This window comes from Marmota marmota, unplaced genomic scaffold, assembly GCF_001458135.2.
Source record: "Marmota marmota marmota unplaced genomic scaffold, marMar, whole genome shotgun sequence".
In the NCBI taxonomy this organism is placed as follows: domain Eukaryota; kingdom Metazoa; phylum Chordata; class Mammalia; order Rodentia; family Sciuridae; genus Marmota; species Marmota marmota.
This window is the reverse complement of record NW_025999960.1, coordinates 19,677,083-19,704,422: the sequence shown is the minus strand read 5'-3', so window position 1 is coordinate 19,704,422 and position 27,340 is coordinate 19,677,083. Positions and strand designations below refer to the sequence as shown.

Here is a 27,340-nt window from a genome sequence, read left to right as displayed (position 1 = left end):
GAAACATCACACAAAGGCAGTTTGGAAAAAGAAATGTTTTATTCCTCGTCACACAGAGCAGCATAGGAAGGTGGCCATCTCCTGACTGTACATCTCTTACACCAAGATGTCCCTCAAATATGCCCAGTTGTCTGCCCCACTTCAGTGTTGGAGTACTGGCAGTTAGTGGATGGGACAGAATGTTTAAGTCTCAGGAAGGTTATCTTTTTGTGGGGAAGAAGTTTTGGGTCAGGGGAAAAATTAGACCCAAGAGTGGATGATCCATTCTCTTATCCTCCTGGGGAAACCCAAACCCCAAAGGAAAGTGACCTCTCCTGGCCACATAGGGAGGGAAAGAGACCAGACCTACTGCTTTCATGTAAGGCTGAGGCAAAGGAAGAACAGGGTTAAGCAGCAGATTGCAGACCCAAGGCAGACGAGAAAATACATGTTGGGAGCTGAGGGGACCAATCACCTCAAGGGCCCAGTTGAAAGTCCCCCTCCTTCCCCAGTTCTGAGCAAAAACTCTTCTTCCCAAGACTAGAATGGAATTTTGTTCCAGGGACTGGCTTTGCTCTGGGGCAGAGAGGATAAACCAGGTAAAAGGCCCATGGGTAGTAAAGATGGAGAATTAATGTTGCAGATCAAGAGATGGACCTCCCCAGAATGACCACTCACAGACCACAGCAGTTTTAAAGCTGCATGCCAGGATCAGGGTGGAGAATGAACTTTATAAGCCCACTCCATAACATTTAACTCACTGTTTTTGCCACTCCTATAAGCTGCCTCCAATCACTTTTCCAAGGCAAAGGACAGGGCAGTAAGAAGAAATGGGGGGAAAAAGGCTGAGGCCAGTAAGTGGAGCTGAGACTGAGACTGGACACATCCCTGCCCATCCCCAACCTCACTCATAATATGGAAAGGAATTCTCCTCCTACCTCTACCCTTGCTGGACATATGGGCTGTTGGGACAAGGCCTGGTAAAGGCAAAGGGAAGAAAACACTCAGCACATTCTTTCTCCTGCTTTGATCTGGACTGTAGCTACAGCGAAGGGCAAAGGAGTAGACAAAATATGGGGGCAGGAGAGCATGGACCAAAATCCAGTCTAGAAGGAAAGAGGATGTTTCCTCTGCTCTGCATCCAAATCTGCTTGGAGCTTTACTCCTAGCAAGACTGAGGAGAGAGAAGTGTACTGGGGGAGGGGCAACCCCAGACAGGATGGAGATTTAAGGATCCCTTATAATCCGGGAGATGACCCTGAGAGCACCGGTTTGGGCCTGGATGAGAAATCACAGCAGACATGCAGAGTTTTGAAAGGGGCGAGGAGCCAGGCACGGGGTCTTCACCGGAGGAGTGACCACTTGATCTGTTCTTTAGCTGATTGAAGCACCTGCAGAGACAAGGGCAGCACTGAGGGAGACTTGCTGAGGGGCAGGGTGGGAAGGGGGCAGGGCTCTCCTTCTCGTCACTTGCCTTCCCCGTCCTTAGAAGAATGAGGAATAGAAAATCCCCAAAGGTAGAGGAATAGGAAGAAGTCTCTAAGGCCCTAGAGGATTGTCAGTTTGGGAAATTCCCCCAAAATTCAAATCCACTGGGAGGATGAAGAGAGAAGAGGTATACCTGGGAGGAAAGAAAAAAAACTGGGGGTTACTGGACATATGTTAAAAAGAAGAGGTCATACATCCAGATGAACTCCTTAGGGAGGATTTCTAGTGGGTAAAAAACAACCCCTCCCTTGGCCCCTGAATCAGGTAGACAATCTATCTGCAGTCAAGGTAGCAGGATGGATCTGCAAAACTTGTATATCCTAGAATATGCATTTCCAGCCTTCATTTGAATAATAAGAGAAAGAGAGTGTGCACACACACGCACACAGACCATCTGCTTAAGGCAAGCCTCTGCTGGGGAATAAATCACTGAATGAGGCATCAGGCAGGGAGGGTTTGAAGGGTACTGAGGAGGGCTGACAGCCACTGCTCACATGCAACTGGAAGAGGAGTTGGGAGGGGGGTGGGGAGCACAGGGCTGTGTGAGTTTCAGTTCTCCGGAATAAGAGGGAACCAGGGAAGATCTCCAGTCTCATCAGACTTGGCAAACTGGGATGGACTACTATTCCTCTTTAGTGACCCCATCCATCTGGAGAGGAAGAGAGAAAGTCATACCTGAGACACGGTCTGCTCCGTTAAGGGGACATCTTCACCCTGTGGCACAGAGAAGCATTTAGGTTGGAGGCTGGCAGTGGATAGGAAGAGGTGGTCTTTTAAACTGAAGCAAAAGGCAGGAGCCCTAAACTTCTCAGTCCCTTCTAGTACAGCCACAATTTTACTTGGCCAGAGGGACCATAAACACAAAAGGGTCATTTCATCCATCCTCCATTTTAAGGCAAGACTTCTTAAAAGATTTATTCCATTTCGAGTAATCAGCAGGTTATCTGACCCTCAACTCCCTCAACTCGGGGGGTGGGGACCTGATTCCCTAGTCAGAGAAGACCTTCCCTGAATATCAATATCGCTGGGGAAAGGATGAGGGGGAGCCAGGGATAGTTTAATGGATCCCGCAAGGCCTGATGGGTAACGACAGCATGTTAATTTGAAGAAATAAACTGCTGCAACAGCAGCCTGAGAAGGGGAAGGGGGGAGTCGGTGGTGGGGGACCCTCTCTCTTGCCACATAGAGACATATGTTAGAGGAGAAGATTAAACTATGCAAATGGAGCCCACGGCAGTTAAGGGAGAAGATTTCCCATTACCCGGCACTGTCAGCCTTCACTCTATGGAGGTCAGAGCTGGGACATTCTGTGAATGGGGAGATTTGCTTTGTTCAGACATCATAGCACCCCCTCAATTTGCAGGTAGGCTCTCCTACCCACCATGATCCCCATAGCAGACTTGCAGCCTTTTGTAGCAGACTCAGAGGCCCCGTTCTGATATCACTAGTACCAAAGAGGACTGAGGTTCTGATGAACAGAACCTTTTTTTGGTAATGGGGATTGAACCCAGGGGTGCTTAGGCACTGAGCCACAGCCCTAGCCCTTTTTATTTTTTGAGATAGGGTATTATTGAGTTGCTTAGGGCCTTGCTGAGACTGGCTTTGAACTTGAGATCCTCCTGCCTCAGCCTCCTGAGCCACTGGGATTATAGGCATGCACCACCATGCCTGGTAAATAAGTACTTCTTGATGGAGAGGTAGTACTCTCAGTTATGTTAAGACTTTAATGTTTTTTTGTGGTTTTTTTTTTTTTTTTTTTGGGGGGGGGGGCTCCCAGGAATTGAACCCAGGGGATCCCCAGCCCTTTCGATTTTTTATTTTGAGACAGGGCTTTGCCAAGTTGCTTAGGGCCTTGCTAAATAATTGAGGCTGGCCTCAAACTTGTGGTTCTCCTGCCTCAGCTCCCAATCCACTGGAATTACAGGCGTGAGCCACCACACCTTGTTACATAAGACTTTAAAAGGCAAGAAAGACACTCCTCTGTCTCAGATCTATCTTCAAAGAGGAAATAAGTCAACCTCAAGTTTCAGAACCATGAATATTAAAGTTTCTTTTATTTCATCATTCATGCAATACATTAAATGTTTACTTTGTACAAAGACAACATGAGATGCTAGGTATCATGTTAGGGGAAGAAATAAGTTCCTTTGCTTCCCTTCCTTCCTAAGATAGGAAGGAGGGACAAAAGTTGTATGTATGCTATCAGCCCAGACCCTTAGACACATTCGGTTGGTCTGGCTCTGGAGGGTGTTTGTGGATAGATTCGGGGGAGGGGGATAACAGGAAAATACATTGCTGCTGCTTACCCTTAATGCCACCCGGTGTACAACTTGCTGGGGATCACTCTCTAGTATCACCCTACAGAGACAAAAAAGAGACCACTGTTCACTTTGGGATATGTGTTGTGATTGAACCCAGGGGTGCTCTACCATGAGCTACATCCCCAGCCCTTCTTACTTTTTAATTTTGAGATAGGGTCTCACTAGGTTTCCAGCACTGGCCTTGAACTGTCAATCCTCCTGCATCCATCTCCTGAGTCACTAGAATATAGGCATGTGCCAGCACACCAGGCCTCCCAGCCCTTTTGTGTATGTGTATGGTGTTGGGGATTGAACCCAGGGCCTTGTGCATGTGAAGCAAGCACTCTACCCGCTGAGCTATATCCCCAGTCCCCTCTCAGCCCTTTTTATTTTTTACTTTTGAAACAAGGTCTGAGTTCCAAGGCTTTTTTTTTTTTTCTTTTGGTACCGGGGATTGAACACGGGGGCACTCAACCACAGAGCCACATCCCCACCCTATTTTGTATTTTATTTAGAGACAGGGTCTCATTGAGTTGCTTAGCGCCTTGCTGTTGCTGAGGCTGGTTTTGAACTCTCAATCCTCCTGCCTCAGTCCCCTGAGCCGCTAGGATTACAGGCATGTGCCACATTGCCCAGCCTAAGACTGCTCTTGAACCTGCACTCCTGCCTGTCTCCTGAGTAGCTGGGAAGTACACCAGGATGCCTAGCATGTTCACTCTGTCCTAGTGGACCAACATACTATGGGGACAGAATTCTGACCACTTAGCCCACTTGACTTAGAAGAAGAGCAAGCCACCCAACCATCCCAGATCCAGGCAGGTCAGAGAACTCACCCTCCATCTACGATTTCATCCACAGCCAAGAAGAGCCCCTCCATGTTCTCCAGCAGAGCTCGCTTTTCTACATTTTTCCTGAATCCCCCAAAGAAGAGAAAAACCAGTCCTGTGTGATAGAATCCTAGGACATTGTCTGGATAGGGATCCCAAACTATACTAATAAATATGTCCAACAAGCACATAAAGAGGTGAATAAGATGAAGAACTTTTTAGCCAACCTAATTTCCTCTAACCCTTTTCCTATTTTTGTATGCTGAGTAAGAATCAGGAATGTCAAAAAAGAGTGTGAATAATAGGCTGATTATCCAGAGCTATTGTTTCTTTCTTTTTTGGTATTGAGGATTGAACTCAGAGGCACTTTACCTCTGAGCCACATCCCCAGCCCTTTATTGTATTTTATTTAGAGACAGGGTCTTGCTGAGTTGCTTAGTGCCTTGCTTTTGCTGAGGCTGGCTTTGAACTTACGATCCTCCTGCCTCTGTCTCTGGAACTGCTGTGCCAAGCCCTGGTCTCACTAAATTGCCAAGGCTGACTTGAACCTGAAATACTTCAGCCTCAGCCTCCTGAGTTGCTGGGCTACCGGCACAAGCCACTGAGACCAGCTTAGATATATAATTTTTTTCCTACGTGATGTTTTCCTACTATGATGTTGTTCATGACATTGCTTATAAACACAGACATCAGTAGGTAGGAAAAAAGGAAACAAACACAGCTAAAAATCTGGAGGTGGTGGGAGGTGGGAAGGGGTTGAATACAAACCCTATCTGCACTCAAGCTCTGACAAACCTCCTACAGCTCGCTCTGCATCCCATCCTCCCCCCTCCTTTACCAGCTCTGCTCAGGCTCAGAAAAGAATCCCAACAAGGGGGCTAAGAACAATCAGGGTCCATATCCACCAGCTGCAGATCCGGTGGTTGGTGCATGTGGCCTGTCACATCCGTCAGTTTGACTCTTTCACTAGATTACCCGAAATGAAGTCTATTCATTCACCTGGCTGAAAAATAAATCATCCCCTTCCTGAGGAAACCTGAGCCATTTGCCCTGCTGATTTTGTGGGGCTGAGAGCGCCTGCTGTTCTGTTCCGGATGCTGTCTGTACTGGGTTCACTTGGGAGCTGCTGGGGGAATGAAGTTCAGAGCCCTGGGTGTTTTCAGGAAAAGTATCTTATGTCTCCTCTCTTGCCCATCGACATGGAGAACAGAGGACTAGTGAGGAGATGGAAAGGGAGGAGAGGGCAAAGAGCACATTATTCCTGTTCTACAGAGGGGGAAAATTAAGGGCTAGAGGTAGAAACTTGGGAGTGCCGCCTCCATTCCCAAGGTATGAAATGTTTCACATGGGATACTTCCTTATGCTTGCCCTTTGCCTGCTTCTAATGCAAAGAATGACGCCTCAGAGCCTCGGAGAATGAAGCATCAGGAGGGGCTGAGAACTCTGACAGAGCCACTGGGGACCAGTAGGAGAATCCCCATCCTCAGGAGAATTACTCCATGGGAGGGACATGCTCTCCATCCAGTCCTCCCCCTCAGTGTGAGTTACTCTGAAATAATTAGACCACTTCTTAAACTAAATTGAGTCCCTGGAGCCTCTGCTGATCCCCCTCAAATCCTTGGGCCTGAAGAATAGCTACTTTCTCTCCCAAACCAACAGTAAGAATGGCTGCTTACCTCAGCATCTGGCTCAAGGAGTCAAAGAGGCAATTCAGAACAGCCATAAGCATCAACTGTTGAGAGACAGAGGGAGAATGAGAAGGATCAGGGCCCTACAAACTGCTCCCCAAAAGCAAAACCCTCCAATTCATTAACCATCAAAATACATGGGCTTTCTAAAAGGACCAGAAACATAAGGTAGAAGTGAATACAACACAGGAAGAGGACGTATGGTTTCTCACAGGAGTGAATTCTGCCACACCATTCCACAATTTGAGGCCTCTTTAGCCAGAAGTTTAAATAGAATTTTCCTGTTGTAGTCCTCCACATATCTTTTTTTAAAAAATAACTTTATCTTATTTATGTATTTTTTTTATGTGGTGCTAAGGATTGAACCCAGTGCCTCACACATGCTAAGCAGGCACTCTACCACTGAGCCACAGCCCGAGTCCTCCACATAGCTTTACTAATTGTATATGTGTTATCTGATGTCTTAAATACAGAGGAAAAATCACTGCTAAGGTCAGAGAAAGACAGCATAGCTAGTGGAAAGAGCATGTCCTTCTTTTTGCCCCTATGGTGCTGGGAATCCAATCCAGGGCCCTGAGCATGCTCAGTGCACACTCCACCAAATGAATGTACCCTCAGCCCAAGCACGGGCTTTTAAGTCAGACAGAACTGGGTTTAAACCCCGGCTGAACCATTTCCTATACATATGACCCTGACAGAATTATTTCGTTGAACCATATGAAACTGCCACTTTTGTAGTTTTGACAATGGCCACAAACAAATAATTTTATGGTTCCTCATGGTTTGGTTTCCTCATTGGTAAAACAAAGGCACTGACACCTAAGACTCACAGAAGCACTGCAAGGTTTAAATAACAATGTACTTAACAAAGCACTCGCAGCAATAAGAGCTCAGTAAGGGGTGCATCTCTCAAACTTTTTTTTTAATCTATTTATTTTTATGAGGTGCTGAGAATCGAAACCAGGACCTCACATGTGCTAGGTGAGCGCTCTACCACTGAGCCACAATCCTAGCCCTCCGCATCTCTCAAACTTTGACTTTTGCTAAAAATTATCTGGGGGCTTATTTTTACCTATCCTTTCCCCCCGCAAATATTTATTTTTTAGTTTTTTTAGGTGGACACAATATCTTTATTTTATGTGGTGCTAAGGATCAAACCCAGTGCCTCAAGAGTGTAAGACAAGTGCTCTACCACTGAGCCACAACCCCAGCCCTTATCTACTCTTATGGAAGTTGCTATTACTTGACATAAATGGTTTTTCCTGAATATAGGAAGCAGGCTAGGATCTCACCCATAGTCCCATTCACACTGTATGACTTCATCCAATGACCCATTCATACTGTATAGCTTCAGCATGACCCAGAATATCTGTTCCTAGCTCAAGCTCAGTCGGGTATGCACCATTCACAGAGGACCCAGCATCCCGACCCCAACCTTGACCATATCTCAGAAATCCATCTTAAAAAACACTGTGCAGGGAAGGATATTAAAACCTGTATTATAAGATATATATATATACACATACATACACACACACTGTGCCTTCTATATGGAATTAAGAAAGTGGGAAAACTTCCTTTCTAGGCAGATTCATTTGTGGAGCCATGGTGGAGATCTCTGACCCCTTGGTTAGTCCTGTCAGAAGCCAGAGGAATGTGGCTCTCCTAAGCCCAAAACATGCGGCTACGTCCTGCCTGTGGTTTAGGAAGTGGATCAAAGATAGTAAAAAGGACTGGGGATTCTCACCTCATTTTCATAGGAGCTGCCAATCACATAGAAATAGAGATCGATACTGCTTTTATACACCACCGTCAGGCCTTCCAAGAGGGCAATTTCACCTGGGGGGAGAAAGGCGGAAACAGGGAGTGGCCTGAGATGAGGAAGTAGGAGTTACCTGAACTCCTGGTATCCAGTTGTTTGGGGCCAAGGTAAGGCAGGCTCTAATGACCTCCAGAGACTTAAACTGACCTATTCTTTCGGGGTGGTATCAGAAGGGAAATTTAAACCGGGGGACTCTAAATTGTATCTTCTCTCTAACCTCCCTCCCCCACTCCTACCCACTACACTTATTTCCCTCCTTGTATATGAGACAGGATACTAGTCGATCCTTCGGAGGTGAAAATGCAGAGCGGTCACCTTTACAGACTTCCATTTACCTGCCCTAATGGATGCGGTACAATAAGCAGAGCTGCAGTTAAATTTGTCAAGTGAGGCTCATAAATCCAGGGACTAGACAGGTAGCTAACAGCCAACCTTCCAGCACGGTATTCCCGCGTGAGGTACACTCACCTCCCCATTACATTTCTGAAGAGTTTATTATATGAGGGGAGGAGGTGAAAAAGAAAAAGGAGGCAGTCATTTTATCCTTTTTCCGCAGTCCTGCTGCCACCCCCTTCCCACCATGGTTCGCCCCCAACAGAGGGAGTAGTGAAAGGAAAATGACCTACTGTCAGTCCGATGGGTCTTGTTGAAAATATTCTTTTCAAAGGCCTTTTGCTCCTTGACACTGGGGTAGGTGTCGTCATAGTACTGGTCAGAGGGAAAGGAGACAGGGTTGGGTCATTAGAGCTGGGAGCCCAGAATGATTAGTGACTATGCTCGCCCTGGGATCTTGGATTTCTCTCCTTCAAGGCAGAGGGTGAGGGAGAAATAATGACGTGGAGAAGGAAGGGCTACTGAGGCAGAGAATGAGCAGTGAGTAATCAAATTTAAAGAAAGAATTAAAGAACCCTGCAATAAGCAATCCCACTTCACATTTCTAAAACGGTGGGCAAAGGTCTACCAGACCTATAATGAGGCCTGCGTTTTTTGTTTGTTTGTTTTGTACCAGGGATTGAACCCAGGGGCACTTAACCACTGAGTAACATCCCCAGCCCTTTTATGTTTTTATTTTGAGATAGGGTCTCACTAAGTTGCTTATGGCCTCACTAAATTGGTAAGACTGGCCTCAAATTTGTGATCCTCCTGCCTTGGCCTCCTGAGTCACTGAAATTAAAAGTATGTGCCACCACACCTGGAGATGAGGTCCTGCTTCTATCTGCATTTTAGGAGAGCTCTCCTAAGACCGTTCCCACCAAGTGCTTCTGGGGAGCTGCCCTGTCAGGCAGCCATGCCAGAGAAAACAAAGACTAGAAGGCAGAACTCTTCCTCAGACCCTTCCTCAGACACTCCCTCACTGTATGAAGCTGAGGAATGAGGAAAGACTGTAAAACCCTCCTCCACAGCATGGGGAGCCCTGCCCTGTGGTCTCTCTCAAGTCTCAGCTTTCCTTTCTGCAAACTAAGAGAAGCAGGGGGCAGTCTAGCACATTGCTGAACTTATTCCCAGGCTCTCCCTGGCAAGGGGGCGGAGATGCAGGCTGCTAAATCGTTCTGCTCTTTAGGGGCTAATCCGTCGCAGTCAGCTGAAGACCTATGACAGGTCTGGCATTTAGTAACTGGATAACTGTTTCAAAAGGTGTCCTGCATAGTTACATCCAATTACAGGGAGGAACAGCTGGTGAATTCTAAACTAATCTCTACCTGCTGATTGATTTATGCTATGCTTGCCCGGAGTTAATACACCAGGGACAGAAGAAATTTCTACAGGAGGGGGAGAATATGGAGGGAAGAGAGGGGTGTCCTTTCTCCTCTCTTTCAAAAGATCCAAAGTTAAAAACACCATACTGGGAAGGCAAGAGGTAAGAAGCTTGGTGAGTCCTGTAAATCTAGAGTTGAAACCACAAAACAATCCCCTGGGTAAATCCAAGCAGGTGACAGGGTGGGAGGGAAGGAGGTAGGAATGATGTACATGGGTAGAGTGCTTCTAACATCTAGACACTGCTCTGATCAGGAACCAATGTTCCAATGCTTCTCCCAGCTCTGATGCGGGTAACAGTGGAGGTCAAAGTCTGAGGACAGCAAGTAGAAAAGCAGTGTAGCTAGAGCCCAAAGAAAACTGAGGTTTTATCTGGAAATGTCAAGGGGAGATGGAAGATTCTCAAAATGATACTATCACTATCAAAGAATATGAGTTAGTAGGGCCAGTCTTCAAGATTCCAAGCTCGCAATGTCTTTGTCCTGCTCCTAAACTAATTTGAAAGGGAATCTCACCTTAGCAAAAAGTCGGTCTCCATCATTGTCCAGAATCAGGATGGCTTTGACAGTATACAGGGAGGGTTCCTGAGGAGATACGAACACACCTTCAGTCCTGAAGGCTCCCATCACCACTGGCACCCCAGATAACTTTCCCTAGTCACACTGGGGCTGTAAGGGGTTACAGAGGTGACTCTATATGTCCCCTTCCCTGACACAGTTAGATTTTGACATTTCCCACTGAGAATGATCAAGCAGTGAATGACCTGGGGGAGGGAGCATTTCAACAAAGGACTCCAAGGCAGCGACAGAGGAAGTATCTGACTCACAGAGAGCTCAGTCAAGGTAGGTCATGCTGTTATTTCCAAACACTGTGGTACAGTTATTTTCCAAATTACCATCCCTCCCTGGTCTCCCACACAGGTGGGTATGGAATGTGACCAGATTAATTAATAGGCATTGCATGAGGCCATCTGAAAATAGGACTGAATGCCCTAGTACACTTGGAAGTGTCTGCAGTCCCAATGCAGTAGCAATGCAGAGGCATAAAGCAAGCCTTCCCTAAACCACCCACACACCGAATAGAAGAAAATAAGTGTTTATGTGCATGCACGTGCGCACACACACACCAATTCTGAACGCAGCCCAGAGAGACAGACACAGCCCCAAAACTCTCCTACCAAGCCCAATTCCCCCGCTATATCCTAGTCACTACCACTTAACTTGCTAAGACAAAAACCAATCTGAATTTTGGGGGTCGTAAGAAGATTTGAGAAACACCCTGGGGACTGGAGGTAGTAAGCAAGAGGGGAATTTTCTTTCACTATCAAGAATCAAACCGAGGGGCTGGGGATTATGAGCTCAGTGGTAGAAAATGTGCTTAGCCTGCCTGAGGTCCTGGGTTCCATCCCCAGCACCGAAAAATAAAAAAGAATATTGGCTCTCATAAGGGAATCCCAGCCTCAGTCTAAAGGGTTACATTTAATTCCCTTCATCAACTGCAAATATACCTCTTTGCAAAAGCTCAGTGGTGGGCTGGTTGCAGCTGTTGCAGTTCAGTGAAGAGAGCACAGAAAGACAAAAAGCCGCAGTGGCTGGGGTCACTCTCTTCTAATTAGCTTACTAGGGGAGGGGAAAGGGGGAGGACAGGGAAAGCAGTGGTACCTGTACAGAAGGCATTTGCTAGGGCACATTCCTTGACTTGGCAATCAACACTACTTACCACTGGGATCCCTGCGCTATGAAATGGGGCTGCTGTTTTGCTCCTTTCCTGGTCTTACTAAGCAAAACCCCTAGTCCTCCAACACATTCTCTAAGGACATGTTGAACAAAGACCCAAGGGTGAGGAGAAAAAAATTATACCCAAGGATTCAGAAACTACACGTTCTACAAAGGTCAACTGGCTCATGAGGGTCCAGGAGGTGTAGGTGTCCCCGTGAGAAACCAACAGAGTTCCGGAGGGGGAGGGGAGGCTAAGAACAGGAGTAAAGGGTGATAAGAAATGTCAACTTTCACAACTTGAATTCTTGAGGACAGCAATTTGTTTTTTTGGTTTTGTTCACTGATTTATCTGAGTGTCCAGAACAATGCCTGACATATACTAAACTCAGAATTTGTTCAATCATGGAGAAAATAATTTTGATTTTTAAAAAAAATTTTTTGGGGTGCTGGGGATGGAACCCTGAGGGCTTGTGCATGCAAGGCAAGCACTCTACCAACTGAGCTATATCCCTAGCCCGAAAACAAATTTTCATGATGTAGTGAGCATCTAAGGGAAGTTTTAAAAATATATTTTAAGGGAGGGAAAGGGAGAGAGAAGGGAAATTGCATGGAAATGGAAGGAGACCCTCAGGGTTATACAAAAGTACATATAAGAGGTAGTGAGGGGAAAGGGAAAAATAATACAAGGGGGACAAATGAATGACAGTAGAGGGGGTAGAGAGAGAAGAGGGGAGGGGAGGGGAGGGGAGGGGGGATAGTAGAGGATAGGAAAGGCAGCAGAACACAACAGACACTAGTATGGCAATATGTAAATCAATGGATGTGTAACTGATGTGATTCTGCAATCTGTATATGGGGTAAAAATGGGAGTTCATAACCCACTTGAATCAAAGTGTGAAATATGATATATCAAGAACTATGTAATGTTTTGAACAACCAACAATAAAAAATTTAAAAAAAAAGGCTCTAAGAAAAAAATATATATATATTTTAAGGTATCAATGGACCTTTACTTATTTATTTGTATGTGATGCTGAGAATGGAACTCAGTGCCTCACACATGTGAGGCAAGCACTCCACCACTAAGCAACAACCCCAGCTCTAAAGGATTTCTTATAATTAGATTTCTGCATATAAGTGGATTTTTCTACTGTGACCATTTGGGGTGATATTACTACTGACCTTACCTCTCCTCTGACAAGCAATCCTTAGAGCTGCCCCCCATAAACTGCACTCTGGAATAAACAAGGTAGAAGGAACTTCTGTCTCCAACCAGGAAACTGTTGTCTAGTAGAGGGAAGTCCTCTAGAGTCTAGTCTAAATTAAGGTCACAAACAGAAGCAGCTTTCCTAACTCCTACCTAGCTCCTCAAAGATCTTCCCATACAAAGATTTCCCCATTAATGCATTAATGCAGCCTCTGTTCCATAGCAACTTAGCTCCTAGATTCACCAAGAGGGAGACAATAAAGGATTTCCCTGTCAGTGAATTGAGAATGAGTTTCCTTCTTTCTTTTTTCTTTTTTTTTGGTACCAGGGATTGAACCCAGGGGCATTTAACCGCTGAGCCACATCCTAATCCTTTTGATTTTTTTTATTTTGAGACAGGGTATTGCTAAGTCATTAGGGCCTCACTAAGTTGCTGGGGTTGGTCTCAAACTTTGCGATCCTCCTGCCCCAGCCTCCTGAGTCACCGGGATTACAGGTGTGTGCCATTGCAACCAGTGTTTTTCTTTATTTTCCCCTCTCAGTACCAGGGATATAACCCAGGAGCATTGTACCACAGAGGTACATTCCCAGACCTTTTTATTTTTCTCATATTTTGAGACAGGGTCTCACAAAGATGCCCAGGCTGGCCTCAAACCTGCTATCTTCCTGCCTCAGTCTCCAGAGCAGCTGGGTTTTCAGACATGTACCACCACACTCAGTGAAATGAGTTTCCTTAATGGAAACAAAGAAGTCCAAAAGAAGGAAGTTTAGAAGAAATCATTTTTTCCTGCAACCGTTTTCCCTGAAGATCCTTGGCTTTGTCCCTCTATCCATTCACTGCAACTTAGAGAAAAGCCCACTAGTTTAACCTGGACCTTATTCAGGCATAGGTGACTGGTTCTTGCATGCACAGAATCTGGTATACTTAGAAGGTACAGGAATACAAAGAAAAGAAAAGCCCTATTAGCCACAAGCCAACTGTGAAAGTCAATGTTCTTGTGGCCAAAGTAGTATCAGTGCCTAAACAGTTATGCTGGCAAAGAGAGAAGAACATTCCCTGGATTCTGTTTCTGCTCTTTTCACTGGCTTCCTAGAATACCTGCTTAAAAGAGAGACACTGGGTCTTCCCGGGCAGCATAAAGATTGGCTGAGGAAGGCACGGACAAGGTCCAGATTCAATGTATTAGAGCTCTGGAAGAAGAAAGAAGGCATGACAGAAAAGCTGGCTAGTTCAAACTTCCAAAGAAGAATCACACTCAAAATAGCTAGAAATGCATTAGAACTTCAATGCTGCTTGACATTTCTATTCTACTTCCGCTGGAGCCAGCAGCAGCTTCTTTACTTCTCCTGCCACCTCCTGACTGCAGCCGGTTCCACTTCAGCCCGGGGCCTTTACCTTTCAGGAATGGGGAGGGCCAGGAGTTCCCCTCATGCCATAAAACCAACCAGTTTAAAGGCCCCAGAAGCCATTACTGATAATGTAATTTCATTTTAAGTTTTAGCAAAGGGCAAGTTTATAAATAACTCCCAGCTACTGAGAAATGGGCTTCCTAGACAATGGACTAGGCTTGACCTTGTAGCATATTAAATGCTGTTGTTAAGAAAGATCCTACAAGCTTAGGCCCATATTCAAAGGACTTAAAAGATCTATTCTTCCCTCCCACTCCCCAAATGGGTAGCTGCTAGAAAGCTTTCGAGACAAAGTTCTGTGATGCACTGACTTTCAGAGAGCCACAGCCTGAGTGTATAACAGAACTTCACCTCAAATGCTAATGGTGCCTGGAAATGGTGTACAGGCAGACTGGTTTGTAGGACAGATTTTCATGCATGTTTTTATGATCAAGAAAACTAGAATGCTCTGCTCAGGACAGCTGAAAACACCATAAAATTAACAAATGAGGCTGCTGCAAATGTGTCTTCAATCTCTATAAAGGGCTTCTGAAACCTGATGAAAAACACTGTCTTCCAGAACCCTCTCCCTCTGCACACTTAGGACCATAGGCGGTGGGGTGGGGGTGGGGTCATTCCTAGTGCTGCCCCCTGTGGGCCTCTGGATGACCTGCAGCTTGCTCAGGACTAGAGTCATTAGCAAAAGTATTTAAAAGGCAGCTCTGGATAAAAGCGGTGTAAAGACCTGTAATCCCAGCGGCAGGAGGCTGAGACAGGAGTTCAAAGCCAGCCTCAGCAAAATCAAGGTGCTAAGCAACTCAGTGAGACCCTGTCTCTAAATAAAATAGGAAATAGGGCTCAGGATGCGGCTCAGTGGGCAAGTGCCCCTCAGTTGTTCAATCCCCGGGTTAAAAAAACAAACAAACAAATAAAAAACCTCTATATTTGTGTGTCTTTTAAGTGAAACTAGTAAAGATGGATTTTTAAAAATCACTGAGTTACTCTGTTTATATAGTTTTATATAGTAAGAGAAGGGGCTGGGGATGTGGCTAAAGCAGTAGCGTGCTCGCCTGGCATGTGTGCGGCCCGGGTTCGATCCTCAGCACCACATACAAATAAAGATTAAAAAAAAAAAAAAAGTAAGAGAATACTTTGGGGTGTAACACTCGATATATCTTGATATGCCACCAAAAGACTAGAGGAATGGTGTTTAGGGCAGATTGATAGAATATTTGGGAGCTGTGACTAAGGGGGCAAAATCAAAAACCCTTCATGGAGGTAGAATATGTTATCCATAAAACCAAAAGAGCAACAAGTTAAGAATCTGGTTGTGATTCCTGGAAAGTTCTTCATTTCTTTTCTTTTTTTTTTTTTTTTTTTAGATTTATTTATTTTTTTAAGAGAGAGAGAGAGAGAGAATCTTTAATATTTATTTTTTAGTTTTCGGCAGACACAACATCTTTGTTTGTATGTGGTGCTGAGGATCGAACCCGGGCTGCATGCATGCCAGGCGAGCGCACTACTGTTTGAGCCACATTCCCAGCCCAGTTCTTCATTTCTTAAAGAGAAATTCTTAGGGCCACACTGAAAGGGTATACCATGGTTTGGCAATGGGTTTCAACCAATCAGAAACTAGAAGATGCTCTTCTCTCAATCCTATTTATAAAATAAAACCAAGATAGTAAAAACTCAAAGGAAAAATTCCTAGATACCACTCCCAGCTGCACATGGCAAAATTGGGTATTTTTGCTCCCTGATTCTGTGCCAACATTTTTCCAATTAAAAGCTCCTTTGGGGCTGAGGGCTCCAATCTGCAAGCCACAAGCCTGGACTTCAGAAGAATTAGCTAAGGGCTTTGACAAGGACATGCAGTTATAGTCAAGAGGCACAGTTCAGGGGCTGGGGATCTATCTCAGTGGCTGGGGATACAGCTCAGTGGCTGAGTGCCAGAAAGGCCCTGGGTTCCATCCCCAGCATGAAGGGAAACAAAGCAGAGCTTTAGAATAGGAGCCACAGGTACCTCAGAACATTCCCTGGCTGACATGAGACCAAATATTGGTTATAAAGAAGACACTAAACACATGTCTTAGGCAGAACTGATGGCAAGAAGACAACTAGAAAGAATCTTCCTAGCCAACACAGATCCAAAACGTGGCAAGCCAAGTCACCAAGAGTTCTGCCAATACTGGAGAAAATGTCTCTAAATTCCTAGGATCCTTGTATTACATTCTTGATCAGCCATACTCAAATTCTCCCTTTTTCTCCAAAACACCTTCCTCATGGGAGAAGTAAGAGGCTTGACCTAGATCAGTTAAGGTTAATACCTTTTTTGAGTAACTGCAGGCTCCCTTCCCCCTTCATAAGCTGGTGAAATCTATGGACCTTGCTCCCAGCAAAATACACACTCACGAACTTATGATTTCAAGTTCACAGATGTGGGTTGAGAATTAAACACGTTTTTCTCTGAAGATAATACAATAATGTGGAGAAGGAGAAAAAAACGGGGAAATGATTGATCCTTTTATAAATTAGGCCTGTTGCCTCTCACAAGTTAATGAATTCAATAAACAGGTGTGGCCTTCAGAAATGAATGAGGCTGAGAAAACTAACACAGCCAGCAGGGGGAGTAGAGGCCGGCGCCACACCCCTCCGGCGGTCAACGGCCGAGTCTGCTAACTGTGAAATCTACGGGATGAAGATGACCAAGCCTCAAACTCTTCAGGAATGCAAAATCTTGGGTCCTTTCTTAAAACTCTGAAAGGCTTTCTGCTGTAGAAATTTTCCTAGTGGTTGGTCACACAGTCCCCGACTCTTCAACCATCATGAAAGTGAAAGATTCACAGAAATGAGGGACAATGATGCAGCACTGATGGGAAGAGAGATGAATTGAACAAGCTGAAATTAGACTATATTCCACATCTGAGGCCTGAGAGCAGTATTAGAACTTCCTGCTGCCCCAGTTTGGTAATTCAGAAGCCCTCCCTTAAATATCACTCAGCAAAGAAAACAGGCAAATGGAGCTAGATTCATTTCTGATGCATTCTTGGTCATAATTTGTATCGTGATTAACCCACTGCCCCCACCATCTGCTCCTAAAAACAATGTTAGTCTCTGAAAGATTGAATTGACAGCCTGTGTTTATTTTTAAGTCTATTTACACCCCAAATCAACCCCTAAGGCAGAATTGCTCTCCTCTCCAGTTTTAGTCTCTCTCTAAAAACTACACAATAGAAAAGGAGTTGGAGAAAATTCACTGTCAGAACTATCCAGACCAATTGGTTATGGATGGGGACATCTAAACTGATAGAGAGTGGGGAGAAAAAAAAAAGAGGCCAAATCAAAGAGGAAACAGGCTTCCTCTGCAGCATATATGACTTAGGTTACACAACAGGAAGGACTTCCTGAAGAGGAGGGGAGGTCAAACACCAGCATAAGTCAAAGAGGCTAGTAAATCTAAGGACAGGAGAGATCCTTCTAATAATCTGATGTGAGAAAGCCATTCTGTCCATAAGCAGGAGAGGCAAATTGTAAGAGGGCCCTTGCCAGTGCAGGCATCTCATAATGTAAACGGACTCAGCCTCCCAATCCATCTTCATCAGCTGCCCCAGGGGCACACTGCCTTCCCTCTTCCTAATTACTCCAGCATTTAAGTGGGTGGGTAGGTACTGACACTTTATTATTACTATTCCATCTTTTATTTGCCTCCTCCAGTTCCCCTTTCACTAGTGATCTTGTCAATATCCTGACTCTAACCAAGCCACGGGCCACATCAATGCAGTAAAGTAAGAAAGAGAAGCAAGAATCTAGATGACAAAGACCCTAGCCAGATGTGGTGTCCATGCCTGTAATCCCAGTGACTTGGGAGGCTGAGACAGGAGGATCACAAGTTCAAATCCAGCCTCAGCAACTTAGTGAGGTCCTAAGCAACTTAGCAAGATCCTGTCTCAAAACAAAAAACTAATAATAAAAAAAAGGGGCTGTGGTTGTGGCCCAGTGGTTAAGCATCCCTGCATTCAATCGCTGGTGCCAAAAAAGATCCTAAACCTAACAGTAGGCTCCTCAAATATCCAAATAATTGCACTCATCTTTTGCCTCCCAGGGAGGACCTGGCTTCTCAAGGGTCTGGTTTTCTTCTCAGAGGGCCCCTCCTCTTCTTCTGACCATGTGACAGCTCCCCCAGACCTTTGATATAATTTATACTTTGCCAGGGACCAACTCTTTCCCACTACTGTGAAGGAGAGGGAAAAAATATATATAAATACGTCGGAAATCTATAACGAGGTCTTCTTGGAGGGCAAGACATGGGGAGAGTTAGAAGCAGCGTCAATTGCTCTTTGGGGGTTTTAGTTCAAGCCAAGGTCTGCTTCCAGCAATCAACCATTAAAACAAGCCGGCCAGAGTAACAGCACAGTTTATTCTGATCATTTAATTTGAAGTGTCAATAAATTAAACTTCAATCAATTAAACTAGGTGTGCAATAACCCAGATGGACACCCCGACACCAACATAATCACAATAAAAATTTTTATGGCTGCAGGGGACCTCACCGGGGGCAGTGCTGGCACTGCTCGAGCCCTAGCTGAGAAATATATCTCCACAGCACAGGAATGAGGAGATTGCTTCTCCTAACGAAATGGAGGGGCCAGGCACCAGCAAGGACGCAGCTGGAAGAGGGGCACAGGGGACTGCCAAGAATGAGATGGGAGTGCTTTGGGGGCTTAATGTAATTGATACCTTTGCCCAAAGCAGGGGGAGGGGGCATTTAGGCCAAGTACCTCTACTGTTAGTGCCAAAAGAATTTAACAAAAGCCTCATTAAGATGATTCAGGAAGCAAGGGCCATGGAGCAATATCAACCTTTAAGAGTCATTGATGTATTCTGTATAGTTTCTTCTTCCATGTATATGCACATCCTTGTGCACTTAGAGTGGCCTGATTTTTTTAGTGAGGCTTAGAACCTGGGACTTGGTCATTGTTTTAGAGTAAAGTTATTAAGGAGAGAGAAAGGACAGAGTTAGAGCCTGGTCTGTAAAGTACTGGAAAAATAGATAGAATGGGAATCCAGAGAGGATTAGGAAAAATGAAACCCATGTACAAAGATTTAAGAATCTAAACTATTGGAGTAATTCAGCTTTGAGGGGGGGAAAGGTAAAGGAGGAAGGAAGGGGTAGGTGATTATCTTTAAGATTTCATGTGGGTTGTTTTTGTTTTTTTGGTAATGGGGATTGAACCCAGAGCACTTAACCACTGAGCCACATTCCCCTGTCTTTTTTTTTTTTTCTTTTGAGACAAGGTTCCATTGAATTGCTTAGGGTCTCCCTAAATTGCTGAGATTGGCTTTGAACTTGTGATACTCCTTGCCTCAGCCTTCCAAGTTGCTGGAATCTCAGGTATGCATCACCATGCCCAGCAAGATTCCATAGGTTATTTATTTATTTATTTATTTATTTTTGGTATCAGGCATTGAACTCAGGGGCACTCAACCACTGAGCCACATCCCCAGCCCTACTTTGTATTTTATTTAGAGACAGGGTCTCACTGAGTTGCTTAGCGCCTCACTGTTGCTGAGGCTGGCTTTGAACTCTTGCCTCAGACTCCAGAGCCACCAGCGTTACAGGTGTGGACCACTGCACCTGGCTTCCATAGGTTATTAATGGAGAATGGTGACCTACAGAACTTCCTCTCCCTTCAACTAAAAAAGGGAGAACCAGAAGAAATAGCAGGAGAGAGAAAGCTGAGTCCAAAGATGCAGGCTGAAGAGCATTATTATTAAGCCCCTGGTAACTGAAAGAGATGAAAGGGTCTTTTTCCTTAGAGACTACAAGGAGACCTCAAAAAGATAAGACAAATCTGTTTGAAAGCTTGGGCTGTATTATTTAAGAAATGTGACCTACTGTCAAGTACCTAAAAAAAGAGAACCTATTGTTATTTAGAAATTTCCATAATCAGAGCAAAATTTTTATATGTATTTTTTAGTGGTAGATTGACACAATACCTTTATTTTATTTTTATATGGTGCTGAGGATTGAACCAGTGCCTCACATGTGCCAGGCAAGTTGCTCTACCACTGAACCACAGACCTAGCCCTCAGAGCAAATTTTGATGGTTATTTTTTTCTATTCTTTTTTTTTGGGGGGGTGGGGAGCAGGGATTGAACTCAGCAATGCTTAACCACTGAGCTACATCTCCAGCTCTTTTTTTACATTTTATTTGGAGACAGGTCTTGCTAAGTTGCTTAGGGCCTTGCTAAGTTGCTGAGGCTGGCTTTGAACATCCTGCCTTAGCCTCCCTGGCTGCTGGAATTACAGACATGCACCACAGCGCCCAGCAATTTCTTTCTTTTTTTTTTTTTTTCTTTTTTCTGAACCGGGGACTGAACTCAGGGGCATCTAATGACTGAACTCAGGGGCACCTAACCACAGAGCCACATCCTCAGCCCTATTTTGTATTTTATTTAGAGACAGGGTCTCACTAAGTTGTTTAGTGCCTAAATTGCTGAGATTGGCTTTGAACTCTCGATCCTCTTGTCTCAGCCTTCCAAGCCCTTGGGATTACAGGCATGCACCACCACACACCCAGCGCCCAGCAATTTCTTGACCCAGTCCATCTTACCCTTCCTTTCTCAACATCCTACAACTTGTCTATGCCTTGTATAAGTGAGAAGAATGCATTTTGATCAGATATCTCCAGAGGTCTAGTCGAATCAGCAAATAGAATGTAAGAGTAGGAACCCAAAGTATTTTAGGAGTCTACCCTCCCTAAGGAGTGACTTGTTAAATAGTATCTCAGTAAACTTTTTTTTTTTCTTCTTATTAGGGATTGAACTCAGGGGCACAAAACCACTGAGCCACATCCCCAGCCCTATTTTGTATTTTATTTAGAGACAGGGTCTCAGTGAGTTGCTAAGTGCCTCACCATTGCTGAGGCTGCCTTTGAATTCTCGATCCTCTTATCTCAGCCTCTTGAGTGGCTGGGATTACAGGCATGACCACTGCACTGGGCCAATACAGTAAACTCTTTAGCTCAGTAGAGATCTAAGGTGAGATCCAGGAATCCCTTGTACTTTTGAAATACTAATGAAGATGAAGACAAAAATCAGGATGTACTACTGAGTAAAAATACAAGGAAATGAGAGAAAAAGGAGCAGTGAGAAAAGGTGATTCTAAATCAGATGGAGCTGAATTTTGTGGGCCAGTATGTCAGGGGAGTGAGAAGTAGGGATCTAGGAAAAATTACTTGATTCTCAACTGAGACTCTTCATCTGAATCACCAAATACATAATAATATTTAAGTAATAAAAAGTTTCCTCATTTATCCCAAGAATGGTACAAAATAATGCCATGGTGGATATAGAGAAGTTGATTGGTTATACGCAATGGATGCCTTAGGGCAGTAGGGCTTAATCTTCTCTCAGAATTCCAGTCAAGAAAGGCTGGATTAGTGGAAAATGAACACAAATTCTTAACTGGAGTCCAAATTAAAGTTAAATTGTAAAGAGAAAAAAAAATGTTGAATAGAGATGATACAGGGGAAGAAAGGTACCTGGTTTAATATCCCAAATCAAAGATCAGCATAAAAATTAGAACTGATACATGCTGGTACTTTTTCTTGGTCCCCAAGAAAAGCTTTATATAACAGATGATTGAAAGGACAATTCTGCATATTGAAAGAATGGAAAGGTCCCAATGAGAAAACCTACAGTAGCATCAGAAAGAGACTTGGTCTGGGAGGATAAGGAAATCAAAATCTAATCCAAGTTTTTACAAAGGAACTTCCTTTATTAAGTTCTTTTCCCTATACCTTGGTTTCCCCTAACTCCATTATATAGGTTCCTGATGACAAAGAATCAGTATTTTTTTTTTTTTTTTTGGTACTGGGGATTGAACTCAGGGGCACTCAACCACTGAGCCACATCCCTACCCCTATTTGTATTTTATTAGAGACAGGGTCTCACTGAGTTGCTTAACACCTCCCTAAACTGCTGAAGCTGGCTTTGAACTCTCAATCCTCCTGCCTCAGCCTCCAGAGCCACTGAGATTACAGGCGTATGCTACTGCCCCGGCTCCTGTATGGTTTTTAAACAAAGTTCAGGGGTACCTGACCAAGTTAGCAAGGATCTTCAAATGCAGCATCTTAGACACAGATTAAATGGAAGGAATAAGAGAGAAGCAGATACAAAACTAGGGAAGAGAAAATATGACAGATTTTCACATTTTGCTCAAATTCAAAAGAATATATTTTGATCAGATTTCTCCAAAGGTCCAGCCGAATCACCATTGCACACAAACTCATTGTTAAAAAGGGTTCCACATGGGGCTGGAGTTGTGGCTCAGTGGTAGAGCACTTGCTTGGCATGTGTGAGGCCCTGGGTTGGATCCTCAGCACTGCATATAAATAAATAAGATAAAAGATCCATTTATAACTAAAAAATATTTTTTAAAAAAAATGGCTCTAGGGCTGGGGTTGTGGCTCAGTGGTAGAGGGCTCGTCTAGCATGCTTGAGGCACTGAGTTCGATCCTCAGCACAACATAAATATAAAATATTGTGTCCACTTAAAACTAAAAAAAAGGGGGGGGGCTCCACAGGCCAGGTGGTGCAGTAGCCCAGGAGGCTGAGGTAGGAAGACTGCAAGTTCAAGACCAGCCTCAACAAATCAGTGAGACCTAAAGTAACTCAGCAAGACCCTGGCTAAAAATTAAAAATGGGCTTGGAATGTGGCTCAGTGGTTAAGTGCTCCTTGGTTTCAGGTTTTTGGTTTTGTTTTGGTTTTTGGCAGTGCTAGGGATTGAACCCAGGGCCTTGTGCATGTGAAGCAAGCACGCTACCAGCTGAGCTAAATCCTCAGCCCCCAGTGCCCTTTGTTTCAATCTCCAATACCAAAAAAAAAAAAAAAAAAAGACTCCCCAGACATCATCTTCCTCATTTCTTGGACTTTAAGGAGACTCCTTTTTAAATATATGTATGAAACAATCTAAAAACTTCCAAAGAAACCAATTCCCTAGAATCTATTTTAGTCTGTTACCTGGGTTAAGAGAACTCATTAACTGCCAGGCAGGGTGGTACATGCCTGTAATCCCAGCAACTCAGAAGGCTGAGACAGGATTAAAAGTTCAAGGCCAGCCTCAGCCACTTAGCAAGACTCTCTCAAAATAAAAAATAAAAAGGGCAAAGGATGTAGCTCAGTAGTAAAGTGCCCCTGGGTTAGAATACTCATTAATTCCCTGATAGACAATACTTAGAATTACTCAATTTTTTTTTTTTTTAAAGAGAGAGAGAGAGAGAGAAAGAGAATTTTTTAATATTTATTTTTCAGTTTTCGGTGGACACAACATCTTTGTTTGTATGTGGTGCTGAGGATCGAACCCGGGTCGCACGCATGCCAGGCAAGCGTGCTACCACTTGAGCCACATCCCCAGCCCAAATTTTTAAGCTCTTTACCTAAACTTAACCAACCCATATGATAAGTAGAAATTTTCTGTGACACTTTGAAATAGGGAAATTAAAACCTATTATTCCTGGGGTTGTGGCTCAGTGGCAGAGCGCTTGCCTTGCACATGTGAAGCACTGGGTTCCATGTGAAGCACTAAGTTCAATCCTCAGCACCACATAAAAATGAATAAACAAGAAAGATATTGTGTCTATGTATAACTAAAAAAATATGTTTTTTAAAAAACCTATTTTCCCTTTTAGTGATAAGGATCTGTGTGTATATATGTATGAAATCTGAAGGAAAATAAAAGACAAAAAAGCTTCTTTAGAAAGATGGCTAAAGATCAAATTAAGGAAAGGGGGTGGAATTCTTATACCTGCGAGCACACGGGCACACACACCCTTTCTGAAAGCCAGATAAGCACTTTTAAGAGAAATGCTCTAGTCCAATTCTAAAGAAGGAGTAATAACTATGTTGTTTGAATTAGCAAAAAAGGATGAAATGAACTAGAGGGCAAATAAACCTCTTTAGCCACCACGATTCTCCAGAGGGAGAAATTAGCATCCTAGGTCCTATAATAAAAATTCCTATGGTTGGGGATGTAGCACAGTGGTAGAGGCTTCCCTACTATGGAAGAGATCCTGAGTTCCATTCCCACAAGGGCAGGAATCCTAACTGTAAAGAGGAGGGAAAAGAGAGAACAGAGTCTGAGAAAATATTCCATGATCCATGCTAACTCTAATACTCCAGAACTCTGACAGAATGCTGAGTCTTTATCATGGCATACCTATGTAATAGGGATTAACAGGAAATCGAAGTGTTTTTTTTTTTTTGAAGGAAAGTGCCAGGTAGTTATCAATGGACACACAAATTCAAAACAACCAGTTTTGTGATGACCACACAACTATGTTCTAAATTTACAGTTTCGGGGCAAGTATGAAGGTTTGCGTAAATTCAAGTCAGAATATCATCCACAATGCTAAGAATGAGAAGGACCTTGAGGGACCCCAATCCAGTACACTTATAATCCTAGGGAATGCTAAGGACACCATGTGCTCCCTTTAACTTTTTACGGACTCTATGTTTTCTCCCCGGAAGGGCTCCCACTCTCAACCGAGGCTTTAGGTCCTGCACTAGGCCATACACTTATTACACCAGCCAGCAGAACCTTCTGTCCCCGACGATTACCCGGAACTCCCCTTTCTCCCCGCTCCCAGTCGGCTAAACCCTGACTACCCGCCCGTCTGGGCACCGCAGCAGCTCTACGCCCCTCCGGCTCCTACCAAAATCAGCGCCTCCATCTTGCCCCGCAGCTGGTGCCGACGTGGAGCCGCAAAAGCAACGCCGCCGCTGATTGGTCCTGAGTCCTCAAGAAACCCCTCCCAGTAGGGAGATCATTGGATAAGGAAAATCCAGCCCCTGCTGCATTGACCAATAACTGTACCCTCTTGCAAAGCGGAAGTAGGGTATCCAAACAGAAGGCGCAGGTATTTGATTGTCAGCTTGAACACTCAATAAAACACCAAAACCTCACAACAGAACGGGGTGGGAAGGTCAGTGGGCGGGGTTGTTTCCATGGGGAATAGAGGAAGCGATTGTTAATTTTCAATTGGTAGAACGGAGAGCACGTGATATTGTCCTCCGGACTTTTAATCCGCACTCCCTTTAGGGGGCGCAAAGTTCTCTTAGCCTTAAACACCGGTCTTTCCCTACCCTAATCCCTATTCCCAGCGCCCCCCATAGGTTCTCCCTGAAGTTTACGGTGTTTTGGCCTAAACAGCTAGCTCTCCCCTCACGTCAGCTCAGATTCCTTAAACATCCTCACTGAAAATCTGCACGATCTTGCAGTTAGAGCCAAAAGATGTTCCAACACGTTAACCGTATAAATCAAGGCCTCCAGGAATTGATTGCCACAGTAACAACCTCCCCAAGGTGGAGTCCCGGACCTTGCTAGGTCCAGGAATAGGCAAGAAGCCAGTGAATTTCTGAAAGCGGATTTTCTTTGACTCAAGTGAAACAGGATGTTAGAGTTTTGGAGACCAGAGGGGAGAGAAGGAGGGGCCCAGGGGTGAAGGGATCAGAGTAGGTATACTCTGAGGGTATAGAGTATAGGGGCTGCGGTTTTCCAGAAGGGACAAGACGTTGCAAAATGAGAAAAGAGAAGTTTACCGAATGCTAGGATTTCACAATAAGGAAGGCTTTTAATGAAGTTTGACTTTCCCCGTGCCTCACTAGTGTGTGTGTGTGTGTGTATATATATATATATATATAAAAACAGTGGGGGAGCCAGGCACAGTGGCACGCAGCTGTAATCCCAATGTTTTAGGAGATAGAGGGAGAAGGATCAAGTTCAAGGCCAGCCTGGACAGTTAAGCGAGATCCTATCTCAAAATTTAAAAAGTTTAAAAAGCAAAATAGTAAAGACTGGGGATGTAGCTCAAGGTAGAATGCCCTCTGAGTTCAATTCCCAGTACCAAAAAAAAAAAAAGTAAGGTTGGGGGTTCGATAGTGTCAATGTGTGCCTCTAGTCCCAACTATTCAGGAAACAGAGGGAGGAAGATGGCTTGAGCCCAGGAGTTCAGGGACATTCTTGGCAACAGAGCAAGACACGCCCCGCTCCCCGCTCTTTTTTACTTTATGGGGATTGAACCCAGGGGCACTTTACTACTGAGCCACATCCCCAGCCCGCCTCCTTTTTTTAATATTTTAAATTTTTTAGTTATAGGTGGACACAATATCTTTATTTTATTTTTATATGGTGCTGAGGATGGAACCCAGTGCCTCACACATGCTAGGAGAGTGCTGTACCTCTGAGCCACAACCTGAGCGCCCCCCGCCCAGCCAGCCCTTTTTATTTTGAGACAGGATTTTGCTAAATTGTTTAGGGCCTCTCTAAGTTGCTGAGGCTGGCCTTGAATTTGTGATCCTCCTGCCTCAATCACTCCAGTCACTGGGATACAGGCATGTACCACCTTGCGTAGCAGTAAATGTTGTTTTAGTTAGTTTTTTCTGCTGCTATGACCAAAACACCTGACAATAACAATTGGAGGAGAGAAAGTTTATTTGGGGGCTCATAATTTCACAAGTCTTAGTCCATAGATGTCTGACTTTATTCTTGGGGGCCTGAGTTGAGGCAGAACTTCATAGCAAAAAGGTGTGACAAAGGAAAGCAGCTGGGGATGTGTCACCAAGAAACAGAGAAATTCCCCCACCATGGACAAAATATATGCCCCCAAAGGCACACCCCCAATGAACTACCTCCTTCAGCCACACCCTACCTGCCTACACTTACCACTCAGTTAATTTATATCAGTGTATAAATGTACTGATTACATCAAGGCTCTCATAATCCAATCATTTCACTTCTAAACTTTCTTGCATTGTCTTACATGTGAGTTTTGGGGGGACACTTAATATCTAAACAATAAAATGCACCAATTAAAAAAAAATGGGAGCCAGGTGTGATGGCATAAACCTGTAATCCCGGCAGGTCAGGAGGCTGAGGCAGTAAGATTGCAAGTTCAAGACCAGCTTCAGGGCTGGGGATGTGGCTCAAGCGGTAGCGCGCTCGCCTGGCAAGCATGCGGCACGGGTTCGATCCTCAGCACCACATACAAAAAAAAACGAAGATGTTGTATCCGCCGATAACTAAAAAATAAATATTAAAAAATTCTCTCTCTCTCTCTCTCTCTCTCTAAAAAAAAATATATATATATATATATAGGCCTGGGGTTGTA

General features: G+C 44.3%; 1 protein-coding gene across 2 annotated transcripts; it reads right to left on the bottom strand.

Moving 5' to 3' along the window:
• Positions 1 to 20: 20 nt before the first annotated feature.
• On the bottom strand, positions 21 to 24,976 carry Copz1 (COPI coat complex subunit zeta 1). 2 transcript variants are annotated; one of them, XM_015493572.2, is made up of 9 exons: positions 24,887 to 24,976; positions 10,375 to 10,443; positions 8,731 to 8,812; positions 8,030 to 8,121; positions 6,271 to 6,326; positions 4,601 to 4,678; positions 3,774 to 3,825; positions 2,143 to 2,181; positions 21 to 1,370 (listed from the first exon to the last, which is right to left on the bottom strand). In XM_015493572.2, the coding sequence occupies exons 1-9, from the start codon at positions 24,902 to 24,904 to the stop codon at positions 1,323 to 1,325; spliced, it is 534 nt and encodes a 177-aa protein (XP_015349058.1). In that variant the 5' UTR covers positions 24,905 to 24,976; the 3' UTR covers positions 21 to 1,322. The 2 variants fall into 2 exon arrangements, with proteins under 2 accessions (XP_015349058.1, XP_015349057.1); XM_015493571.1 differs by lacking the exon at positions 24,887 to 24,976 and having other exon boundaries at positions 10,375 to 10,500.
• Positions 24,977 to 27,340: the final 2,364 nt, after the last annotated feature.